We start from the raw sequence: 12,456 nt of genomic DNA, 5'->3' as shown, positions 1-12,456 counted from the left end.
TCTTTCTTCGGCCGTCTGTATGGATGGTTATAGCAGAGTCGCCCCCAGTAACCTGATTCTAAATCACACTGACACATCACGCTACTGACCCTTTTATGGCCTGCTTGCATGGCTGCAGGGGCTATATTGATGGCGGACAGTGCAAAAAACAACAAGGGAGGGGCAACTGAAGTCAAAGGTTATTGCTCAGGATCAAAAAGGTCTTTATTTAATTTTGTTCCCCTTCTGAGCACATCCCTAAAGAGCAATCAAGTGTTTTCTCTGAGTAAGGTACTGTAGTCGGGTTAACCAAGAGCCCTGTGCACATGAGTTTGTTTTTTATCAGCCCACTGCTGCTCACCTGCTGTGTGATAATGACTGGCTCCTCAGTAGACGCCGTTGGCAATGTCTTTTATCAGCTTGTTTTTGCTCCTGTGGCTAAACGATGTATGAGTGAAACTGGCCCTCTAAAAAAACTCTGGAGCTATTTCAAGCTCTGGCCCCAGTTCCAAAACACTTCCAGGTTTTCTTTGGCATCCCATCATCAACCCCCTAACACCTATTTGAATGAAGTAAATGGTCGTCTTTTATACAAAGACCACCTACATAACACTGTAGTGCTCTGGCCAGGTTTCTCTATCTATTAAATACACCCCATTGCATTGCTCCCAATGTAGTTAGCATAATGAAATCAATATGCTAGTCAGAATTAAAATGCCAATTGTTGTGGTTTTATGTGTTTCTTAGAATGTGATGCTCTTAAAATGACCATAATGGTTCTGCTGTAAAACATCTGTGACAAGCAATGGCTCAGGCTTAAAATGCATGACTGCTGTTTACTCTGGTGAAATGGGCTCTTTAAATCGGCAGCTGTGCAGAGTGACCAAAGTGAGGAATTCAAATTTGTGCATTTTCCAGACAGTACAAATTGTTCTTGAGTCGCAAACAGAGGAAACATTGGCTCAGTGTTCCTGCTGCGGATAAGAGCTGGTAACGGGGGACTTTGTCCTCTGAAGGGGACAGAGGGGAGAGAAAATCCTCTTTCTTTCTGCTCTCATGATATACTTGTCACGTTAATGTTGCACTCAAAAAACAAACAAAAGCTTAGATATTTATGTCCAATTTAATGTTTTTAATACATGATTAGACAAGTTATCTTCCTCATTTCCAACAGTAGTTTCCTTACAGGTTACACCCCAGTTTCCTCCCCATGTCTGCCTCAAATCAAAGATGCAATCTGAGCAAGGCGAGGCAGGATAGCTGCAAAGTTGCTGAGGACACCACCAGCATACCACAGAGGGCTATGATGTCATCCATGCATAAGCTATGGAAATCGGTCATTCAAGGACAACAAAACAAGGCTGTCAACAGGGATAGTAAATACATTACAGCACACTTTAGGCCTCCGGAGCTCAATTGCCAGTGTTGATTCTCAGTAACTGGACCAGGCCCAACCAGGAACAACGGCGCACACAGCAATGTGGAATGGGGAGAAACGAGGACAGCTGCGTCGTGGGAGCCAGGACACCGCCTAAAAGACCTCCACTGCCTGCTGCATGACCTGAGTGGGAGCTGGTTCGCTGCCTTCTCCGTGTGTGTGTGTGTGTGTGTGTGTGTGTGTGTGTGTGTGTGTGTGTGTGTGTGTGTGTGTGTGTGTGTGTGTGTGTGTGTGTGTGTGTGTGTGTGTGTGTGTGTGTGTGTGTGTGTGTGTGTGTGTGTGTGTGTGTGTGTGTGTGTGTGTGTGTGTGTGTGTGTGTGTGTGTGTGTGATTGTGACAGACTTTTTCTGGGCAAGAGTTGTTCTAGGAAACAAGAGAAACACTTTTTCCTCCTAGTTCTCACTGCTGCCACTCCACTGCTCTCATTACTGTTTGTCTCTGTGTCTCCAGGTTTTAGTCATGCCACTGTTTTTAGGAAGATGGTGTTAAATGCATTGCAGTATGACGCACATGCAACTGTGACAGCTTTCTGGACAAGCCCAGTCTGTCAGCAGTTCTATTAGTGATGTATTTACCCAGCTGATGGAAATTGTGTGCTTAGCTACTTATAGTGTCAGATACAAATAAGTAATCAGGTTTGCAGTGTTAAATGTGCTGGCATGGGTGTGGCTGCACCAAGTCAGTTTCAAGAACCTAAGGCATCATCACTATGCATGTACTATTTTGACACTTATCTTGATTAATAGTGTACTTTGACACATAGGAACTTGATAAGAAACATAAGGGTTAAAGAAAGAAAGTGTATATGACCTGCAGTTTCATCGGGGGCATGGGAGGGGCTGTTACTGCGGCTGCTGCTGCTGTCTGTTTGTGAAGCCTGCAGAGCCGCCCATTGGCAGGGGAAGAATTGACGAGACAGGGAGGAGACTGTATCTTCCATCTGGGGCTGACAGTGAAGGCAGGAATGTCCACGGCCTGAACAGCCTGTCTCTCTTTGCTGTCATGTGGACAACAGCCCCCACACTACGCAGCCTGAGGAGAGCTGTCATGTGGGCCAGTGGGGTCTATCTAGTCCTTCTCACACTCTTGTTTTGAAAGGCAGCCATGCACTCACACACAAACACGTACACGCCCACACCAGCATATACTGTAAGCACGCCTCCCACAAGAGGAAGCTCGGGTGGGTGCCTGTTATACAGTATGTGCTGTTCCTGGTTATGTTGAAAACCTTTTCCTGCATACTAGTAGCTGATCATGTGAGCGAGCATTGTATTGAATTATTTCTTAACTTTTCTGTGCTTGTGTATCTGATTCTACTCTATTACTAAACAAACTCCTCTTTCACAGCCCTGATCAGGGCTAGACCTCCTAATTTAATTAAAATCAGGCTCATTAATCAGGTTAAGACTGCCATTACCTCCAGTATTAGCCACGGGACAGTTCCATTTTGTCACGTTCTGGCTACTAATTTCATAGTTTTGGCATCACTCTTATTCATAATGATAACAATGTAGTAGCTGCGGAAAAAACATTTCACAAAGATGTCGGACAGGCCAGGAAACAGGAGCAGTCAGACCCTATAGAATACAAATACAAATGCTAAACTTATGAGACTAAGCTCTCAGTTGTAAACATTCATCACTGTTTACACACTGACTTCCTAGATAAACTTTGACCGTACATACTTTCCGTACTTGTGCCTGCGATGCTTTTCTGTCAATCAGGGAATTATTACCATCATTTAAATTATACTAACTTTCCAATAAAAGTGATTAACTGGTAATCTGCCTTAACTGTTGGCTTGTTTACAACCTTTTGTATCATTTAAAATGCCTATTAGTCTTGCCCCATTGGACCTTGATGAACACAATTTGAGAAATAAGAATGATCAACCCTGTGAAACATACTTGTCGAACCAAGCTCACCAAAAGTTCTATTTAGTGTAGCCAATCTTTAGCTTTCAATTGTGTCACTTGATATTGCTCAACTGATGAAGTGTAGTTACATTACATGTTACTTGTTAGATGCTTTTATCCAGAGCAACTTACATACACTCATTACGGTAAATAATCACCACTGGAGCAACTTGGTTGAAGTGTCTTGCCCAAGGACACAATGACTAGTGACTGCAGACACAGTTTTCATGTAACTTCAGATGTTGAAATTACATTTTTCCAATCCTCCTGTGGACTTTCAAAATATGTTAGTTCAAAAGTTGGGATAGAAAACAAATCAAGGGAAACCCTGGAAACAAAACAGTCTCACCACAAGGCCCATTGAGTCCCCATTTTTAAGCTGTGGAACGTACCACATGTTATAAATTGAACTACGTTTTCTTTCTTTCCCATGGAAAATGTTGATGTGCTGGTTAACCTCTGCAAGAGAGGCCAGTACTGTATCTCGGAGAACCAGGATAGAGTGCAGTCTCTGTGTTAAGAGGGGCATGTAACAGACGGGGAGCTGCAGACAGAGGCCCATCTTCTGACAGCATGCGTCACTGTGAGTGACACTCACTGGTCGTGGTCACTTCTCTGCCTAAAAAATGGATGGCAGATACAATGCACCCACGGTATACTTTACCCCTAGCTGACAGGCATCTGTGATAATTAAAGTGGCATTATTCTAGCGTGTCATTATGGTGTCACTTTAGCTCTCGGCAGCCTTGTGAGAGTATTGGTGGCGTGCAAAGCAGCCTCCATTGGTAAAGCTAGACCAAACTAACCTTCTGATAATCTCATCTCTTCCAGCTGTTATCCCTCTGACCGACTCGGAGCACAAGCTGCTGGCACTCCATTTTGCAGTGGACCCTGGCAGGGACTGGGAGTGGGGGAGGGACGACAATGATAACACCAAGCTAGCAAAGTAAGTCCTGTATAGTATATCACAGGGTGTTGATGCTTATCAACAAAGCACACAAAGTAGCGCTGACTAGGAAAAGCAGCTTCATGAAGGGTGAGAGAGTAAAAACTGCATGCCAAGGCAGTTCTGTTAGTCTACCCACAAGGCTGTATGTGGGGGATTTAACTCTGATTATGGGCTCTGGACTCAGGTCACTTCAAAGAGTGAGCAGAGAGAGAACAAATTGTGAGTCACGTCAGTCATCCATAGGGTTCCCCAGGAATGGCCTCACTAAAGCAGCAACACCCTTTCTGAGTTTAGCAAAGAGTTTATGTAAGGGTTTCTGTTTCACATTCCTACCAGTCAGGGGGTTAGCTTATCCTATAACAAGCTGCAGTGTGAACAATGCAGATATATAGATACACTTCCTAACACCCCCGCTTTATATTACACTTAATGAATTGCAGACATTCTTAGAGTTTTACAATTAAATTGGTTTGTAAAAATGCTATTCCTAGACCCATGATTATGTTATACTGTAAATGCCATTAGGTCTACAAATTGTCAAATGTCCGCTGCTTGTTGACTGTGAATAACTGTTCTCCCACAGTCTCATCTTGTCTCTGGAGGCCAAACTCAACCTGCTGCACAACTACATGAATGTAACATGGATCCGTATTCCATCTGAAACAAGGGTAACTCTTTCTCACACGTGTTTCTTGTTCGCCATGGTTAATTTAGCCCTAGAGAGACTCCTCCATTCCAGATGTTCTTGAAACCCCATAGAACCACATTCAATCAGTTTTATTTACTGTCAGAAAGCAGTAATCCCAGGAATTCATGTGTTGGTACGGATTATGAATCACCACAAATCAGGCAACAAAGTTGTTTTTAAAAAGAGTGTGGGGGGGAATTCGTCTGGAATACATTGGGAGTCCCTGAGAAATGTCCGTGAGACATCATTGCATGTGCTTTGATCTGTGTTTTCAATATTGCTGTTTATTTGTTTGTGTGTATTTCTGTGCAGGCTCCTCTCGCTCAGCCAGAGTCTCCCACAGCCTCTGCAGGTGAGGATGTCCAGTCTCTGGCTGAGTCCATGGACTCTGACCGCGAGTCTGTGGGCAGCAACTCCAACGTCAACAACGGCAAGCCCAGCAAGGAGAAGGACAAAGAAAAGCAGCGCAAGGACAAAGACAAGAGCCGGGCAGATTCTGTAGCCAACAAACTAGGTAGCTTCAGCAAAACCTTGGGAATCAAGCTTAAGAAGAACATGGGAGGTCTGGGTGGCCTCGTGCACGGCAAAATGAACAAATCTAACTCTGGCTCAGGTCGAAGTGGGGAGAATGGAGGGGAAAAGTCAAAGAAGAAGGAGTCTAAGACAACCAAGGGAAACAAGGAGGAGTCGGGCCAGTCTGCCAGTTCCACTTCCTCCGAGAAGGCCACTAGTCCTTCCCCTACTGACAGACCTTCTAGCTCCTCCCCCACAGAGAGACAGGACAGTGCAGGGAGAGACAAGACCCTGGAGAACTGGAAATACAGCACGGATGTCAAGCTCAGCCTCAACATCCTGCGGGCTGCCATGCAGGGGGAGCGCAAGTTCATTTTTGCAGGCCTCCTGCTGACTAGCCACCGCCACCAGTTCCATGAGGAGATGATCAACTACTACCTGACCAACGCCCAGGAGCGCTTCAGCCAAGAGCAGGAGCAGAAGAGGAAGGAGGCAGAGAAGAAGCCGCCTGCCACCAATGAGGTGGCCGTGAAGAAGCCTGAGCATGAGAGTGTCTTCCAGCGGGAGAGATCGGATAGCTCGCCGCCGGAGAGCTGCTCTCCCGTCCTGCCCCACCACACCTACAACCACAACCCCCAGCCCTCGCTGGGCATCAAGATGCAGGGCAGGAACAGCCCCACTCCTGCAGCCCCTCTTGTCTCTGTCCCAATCCCTCCTCTCACCCCCCCAATAGCCACCCACCATGTCTCCTACCCAGCCCCTGCGCCTTACTCCTCCCCCAGTATGGGTGCTAAGAGACCTGGTCCCGTTCCTGTGTCTGCCCACTACAGCCATACACCGCCCATCCAGCGGCACAGCGTGATCCACTTACAAGATGTCAACATGCAATCCTCCATCTTCCAAGATGATCCCTATAAGTCTCTGGTGGGCACCCTAAAGACATGCGCCACCTACCCCCAGCAGAACCGCACACTCTCCTCGCAGAGTTACAGCCCTGCTCGCCTGTCGGGGGTCCGCACTGTTAACACCATGGAGACCCTGTCCTACAACATGCCCAGCGAACACAAGTCCCACACCTACACCAATGGATTCAACGCGGGAGACATTCAGGACTGCCTGGAGTTTGCAGATGAGGACAACTCGTCTCACACCTGGCTCAACCAAGACAAAACCAAAGGGCGGAGCTCTGGAAGCCCTTTGTACTGCTTTCAGCAGCGCCGCTGCAAGAGGGAGAACTGCTCCTTCTACGGCCGGCCAGAGACAGACAACTACTGTTCCTACTGCTACAGAGAGGATCTTAAGCGCAAGGAGCGGGAGAGCAAAGGGCAGAGGCCTGCATAGCCATCACAGCCACTTCAGCCACTTGTCAGCAAGGCCACAGGAGACTTGAGGGAACAACACCATCTGCACTCTGCATTTAATAACATGATGGCAAACATTTTCCTATTTTGTTGAAGAATGCTCTTGTATTCCTGTCACCCTTCCCTTGTTAGTAAAGATTGTTACTTTATGATGGGGGAAGCAGAACTCGAAACAGTGAGCAGCTTTGGCCAGAAATTGTGCAGTTTTGTTTTGGGTATATTTTTTCTGTATCATTGAAGTTAGTCTTTTACTTGTTTTAGAGTAAAAGTCACCTCTCTGTGATGTAACTTTCTGTATGTGAGGGAAAGGTTTTTATTTTTAAAAGTACAAAAGATTTGCATCTCATCAGGAGGGAACATATTAGCTCTTTTAATCAGTTTGAATGCAATACCTCTGCTTGGTTCTCAAAATCTCTGTGGAAAATGTATAGTTGTTTTGCAATCAAAATACATTTAATGGGAGATTAATATTAGACTTTAAAGCAATAAATTGGTGATTTTTGCTACACCCTCTCCCAATTTTGTCTATGCACCAATAATATAGTTACTGTAGGTTAACTGTGTCTTGTAAATTGTAAAGGATTGTCACGGTGTGCTTTTGTAAACAAATTTGAACTACAGGAATTAAAATGTGTAAGCATTATAGATTGTACTGTTGGATTAGGATGAAAATGTTAAACTATCTCATTTGTTAAGTGTACCTTTGTTCTTACCACGGTGCAAGGGTTTCCTGTGTCAGAATTGGACTCAAAATAATGTGTAAGATACCATTTCACATTTTTGCCCGTAGTTGACCTCCTTAAGACCACAAGCACTGCCAAACTGGCTTTCTTAAAAAAAAAAAAAAATCACAATTACAATTTTCCAAATGTTTATGTGGCAAACCCCAAACAGTGTGCATAGGACGATTTGCTTCTCAAATATGCAGTGTTTATGGTGTGTTTTCCAAGTCACCTGTTAGCTACTCTATTGGGTCAATGTGTTAGATGAGATGAATTGTGGGTAGTGAGAGCAGGCTGATGCACATTTGTCTGAAGTGTGATTACGTGTCTCTTCCCCTCTACACACACAACACAATGTGCAATCATGCTATTAGCACTATGTGGTGACCTGCAGTATAGATGTGTCACCGGTCCAGTGTGAGATTGTCTGTTCTTCTTCCATATCTAGAGGCCGTTAAAAGAAGCACCTGCTGCTAAGAGCACCTCAAGCCTTTGTGATCATCAGTGCTTTAACCAATCAGTGGGGCTGTTAAACCCCGGGCCTCCAAGTGCTTTCTGCTCATTCAACATAACTACTGTAAAGATGCAGTGTTTGTGTTGCTGTTTGTTCTGGTGATGCTTGGATATTGTACCATGCTGTCCTTAACTAAGTGTGTCCTGGCCAAGGATGTCCACTGCTCCCTGGGTTTGCTTCTGTCTCTCTCCTGTACACACTGCAGTGTTGCTCCTCTTTGTTTCTATGTGACAAGTTCATGGACTCTCACCATGTTAGGACTGTAAGATATTATTTTGTATTCCTTTAAGAGTTTTACACTACTTTAAATTATTAATTTGCACATTAGGTACAGATGTAAATATGAAAAAAAATAGTTTATTGTTACAAACATGGTGTGTCTGCGTCTTTTTTGTTTTTCTCCAAGGATGTCATCATGAGAAATCTACACATGCAAGATTACAGTTTTAGGTTGATTCTTTTTTATCACAGTTCAAACACCTTTCGGTGGAGATCATGATATACAGGTTTTACTTGATCCACATAAACTACAATACACTCTTTGCTATCTGCTTGCTATCAGGCCTAAAAGCAGACAATAACAGAATGACGGTACTGGATTAGTGTACCAGAACTAATCAAGACTGAATGGTTATGGTGTTTTACACAATGAACATTGAGGACTAGACTGTCCTACTTTGTACTTTAAAATACACAGTAGTATCCTTACAGGGGTATTCCATTTTAACATTTTATTTCCATAATGTTGATTAACCGTGGAGAGAAAAATAAAAAAATGGTCCAAATTGATGCCGCAGAGACCGACATATCCTCATTTCATGTTGCAAATGTAGGTCTAGCTCCAAACAGACTGGATCCTACGATTCCCGTGATGCAACTTAACTATTTTTATCATAAAAATGTTCTGCCTAGAAACCTCCATGCACCAAGTTTGTAAGGGAGAATTTCTCAAAGATGATGTTAAGTTAAGACTGATTTCTCATCCTTGATAAAGCTTCTCCAGAGCCTCGGGAGACATTAAAAAACGATATAGAGCTCAACAGTGACCCCCCCCCTTTTTGAACGGTGCCGTTTCAGGTAGGCATTTCACATTCATTCACTCCATTGACATTTAAGAAATCCTTAAACATAGACAGTTCCTTGGTAAAAGTAGGCCTAGTAAATCAGAGACATTTCTTACATTTGGGAATTGTGGGTAATGTAATGCTTTTTCTAGGAGAGCATATAGGATTCTAGTACCATTTCATTGCTCAGGGTAGGTTGTCCTTGGATGTTGAAGGCATTATGGCTAAAACTCAAGCTCCTCAAGAGTATAAGTAGGTTTTCACATCTGGAAACTAATTGTTAATTTCTATAAAGCTACTCCCCATGAACTTCTCGTTATGTGTAAAATAAGATCATTGCAGTGCCCCTTTAAGGACGCTTTCAATGGTTATTTTAAGCACTTAGCAAAACTGGAAAGTAAGTATTCAGTCTTGTGTCTGCTTTTTGAATGAGTCAAAAAATGAGGGGAACATTTTCACCAGATTTGGTCTGAGGTTAAAGAGTTGGGACACTTGGGTGTGAACTGCCAAGTAGGACAGGATTTTTAGAAGTATTAGCAATAGGGTTGATGCCACGTAGCAAAACCAGCCTTCATTTAGACAGAAAATCTGTAGCCGGGGAAAAGTGTTTAATCGGTGAGGGCAAGCTGCATATCAGGATTTGTTACATATCAAGCGTCTATCATTAAACACTACATCAAAGTAGAAATTCAAACTGATGGTTGATCACTTATTTGTGAAGGTAGATGTGTAAGGATGAATTTAATCAGCCTACATCTTGATGTAATCTTTAAATGCAGAGTAAAGCAGTTTACGAGAGAAACAGACTAATAATGTTTTATTTCTTGCAAAAAACTGTGACCAAAGGCTGTACCGGCCATTTGTTTTTGTAGCTATTATAGTTCTAGCAGCTGACAGTCAATCAGTTGGTCCACCACTTTGGTCCTGACTTAAATATCTCATTTATTGAATATGTTGTCATTGAGATGTTGTACAGAGATACACAGTATGGGCAAAAAGTATTAGAAAGGTCAAAGTGCTAGACAAGAATATCAATGCCCTTGTCAACGGAGTCAGCTGGACCTGTGTTCTGTGCTGAATAGCAAACGTTAGCATGCAAACACACTAACCTAAGCTGATGAACAAGATAAACATTTGAGCATATTAGCATTAACCCAAAGCAGTGCTGCACCAAAGTAGCTACAGCCTCACAGAGCTGCTAGCAAGAGATAAGACTCTTAGGGGTTGATAAAACTTAATGCACCCACATATTTGTGAGGTTAAAAAGAAAAACATCAACATAAAGTATGAGGTTGAATTAATCTTTGCTTTTGTAGTAATACACAGTACAGTAGCAGCTGGCTGAGTTGGAGGAGTTAGAGTGAGGAGAAAGTTGCTTAGTGGGCAGCAGCCTGTAGCCTAATGTGTGGGATAAATAGCCTACTTCTGACGGAGAGTGTAGTCTCGTGACTGGGCTGCTACAGTCAACGACGTGGGTAAGACCCTCTAACTTTTTGGCCCATGCTTTAGGTCTGCTAATAATATGGATAACTTGTTAAGTATTGCTGAGGAATTACATCTCCACGTGGTGTCTAATGTTAGACACACAATGCCATGAGGGGTCCTTTATTCTCAGCAATGTATCCAGAGCTCTTGGATCCCGCGTCCTTCATAATAAGTACTGAATGAGACAGGGTTCATTGTCCTCTTTCTTGGATCCCCTTTTCTCAGAATCTCCTTTGAATTTGCATGAGGGACCTCCCTTTGCCTTTCAAAGCAACAAAGAGCTCCATTAGGCATACAGCAGTTGTTCGGCAGGCGACTCATTCTCTCAACACAGCCTCCATGTTGTCAACTTCACTTAACTCGTGTTAAACCAAGACTCATGCGAATAAGATATACAGGATACGATCATTCTGAATTGCCTTTTATTTCCCTTTCATCTGTCTCCTTTGTCATTTAATAGGATCCCATTTGAGGCCTTAATGCAACTCAATAGTTCATAAATATTGATTTATATTGTAAGCAGGTGTCTCATTAAGACGCTGAAATTAAAACATGGGACAATCACGCATATCCATGGGTATATAAATTGAATATTTATACCCTCTTTGCCCTATTCTCGTTTACTAGATTGTAAGACTCGCTGCCTGACACTATTTTACGCTGTTGTGTTTAAAGCAGGTCGGTGCGTTTGATGCCTCTGCTGCAGTGAGTGGTAAAGCCAAACCCCCCCCCCCCCCCCACCTCCCATAGCTAAGCCTTGTTCTCAGCCAGTGCCAGCCTCCAATATCTGAGCTCATCCCACCCGCTCTGCAGGATCTAGCGCCAGCCCTGCCATGCACTGCCCTCGAGAGTGGGTGGCATCACATGGCCCTTCAGCCTGCCTTCTGGGGCTTGGCATGGAGGAAGAGGGACATACACACACACACACACGGGCCTCTGTGTGAATAAGACCACTGCTGCTGCTGACCACAGCTCCCTCTTTTACTGTGGATTAATTCCACTGAGTCTCAAAGTCAGCGGTGCCCACACACCTCAGTGGAGCATAGCCCACAAAGCCTCCCACGCTCTAGACTTAGAGTGTGTATAGGTTGGGTTCACAAATCAGCAGCGGGTAACACCACCCACCTACCCCCTCATCCTCATCTTCCGTCTCTCTCACACAATGTACTGTATTTTCCCTCAGATAAAGCATTTAAAATAAGTCATGGTTAAGGTTCCTGCCACACTGTAAATCCTTGAGTTTATTCTGTGTGCAGAATTTCACCTGGAGCCTGGCTGCTCAGGAGTTGAAAATCCAAAGAAAAGGTGTGACTGAACAGATAAAGCAGTCAAACTGAAACCACCTCCTCCGCCCCCGCATCCTGTGTGCAGGGGGATACAAGCAGAGATGTGCTCTCACTGCTCATATAACTGTCTGTACTTTGACCGGCATCTGCAGCACAATAACTCACTACAGTGGAGAGAATGTGTCATCTGAGAATAAACACGTGACTGAAAGTCTTGCAACCCTGAGAGAATATGTGCCTCTCCCACACAACTGGCAAAACTTGAGATATTTCTTGTAATACGACGAGATATGTGTGAATTAGCTCAGTCCGTGGTCTGCAGAGGGACTCTGAGACTCTGCTGTTACATGACAGAGAATCTAACATAATGCATAATGAGAAAAATACAGGATTTTAATATTTAAGAGCCCAATCTTCCTTGACAACAGCTCCCTGCCAACATTCAAAGCTTAGGACAATCAAAAATGCATAAAATATAAACACATGAAAACGAACTATGCAGAAGTCGCTCATGTTGCCACACAAATATGAAAAACACGCT

General features: G+C 43.8%; 1 protein-coding gene across 4 annotated transcripts in view; it reads left to right on the top strand.

Moving 5' to 3' along the window:
- otud7a (OTU deubiquitinase 7A) overlaps nucleotides 1-8,450 on the top strand; it is a 35,228-nt gene extending 26,778 nt beyond the window's left edge. For all 4 annotated transcript variants that reach the window (XM_063907927.1, XM_063907900.1, XM_063907909.1 and 1 more), the window contains exons 11-13: nucleotides 4,165-4,279; nucleotides 4,866-4,950; nucleotides 5,283-8,450. In XM_063907927.1, coding sequence (XP_063763997.1) covers nucleotides 4,165-4,279; nucleotides 4,866-4,950; nucleotides 5,283-6,824 — 1,742 coding nt within the window. In that variant the 3' untranslated portion in view covers nucleotides 6,825-8,450. The remainder of the gene's footprint in view (nucleotides 1-4,164; nucleotides 4,280-4,865; nucleotides 4,951-5,282) is intronic.
- The last annotated feature ends 4,006 nt before the right edge of the window (nucleotides 8,451-12,456 follow it).

This window comes from Eleginops maclovinus, chromosome 2 (assembly GCF_036324505.1).
Source record: "Eleginops maclovinus isolate JMC-PN-2008 ecotype Puerto Natales chromosome 2, JC_Emac_rtc_rv5, whole genome shotgun sequence".
Lineage (NCBI taxonomy): Eukaryota > Metazoa > Chordata > Actinopteri > Perciformes > Eleginopidae > Eleginops > Eleginops maclovinus.
The sequence above is the reverse complement of the archived record's forward strand: the minus strand, read 5'-3'. Positions and strand labels throughout refer to the sequence as shown.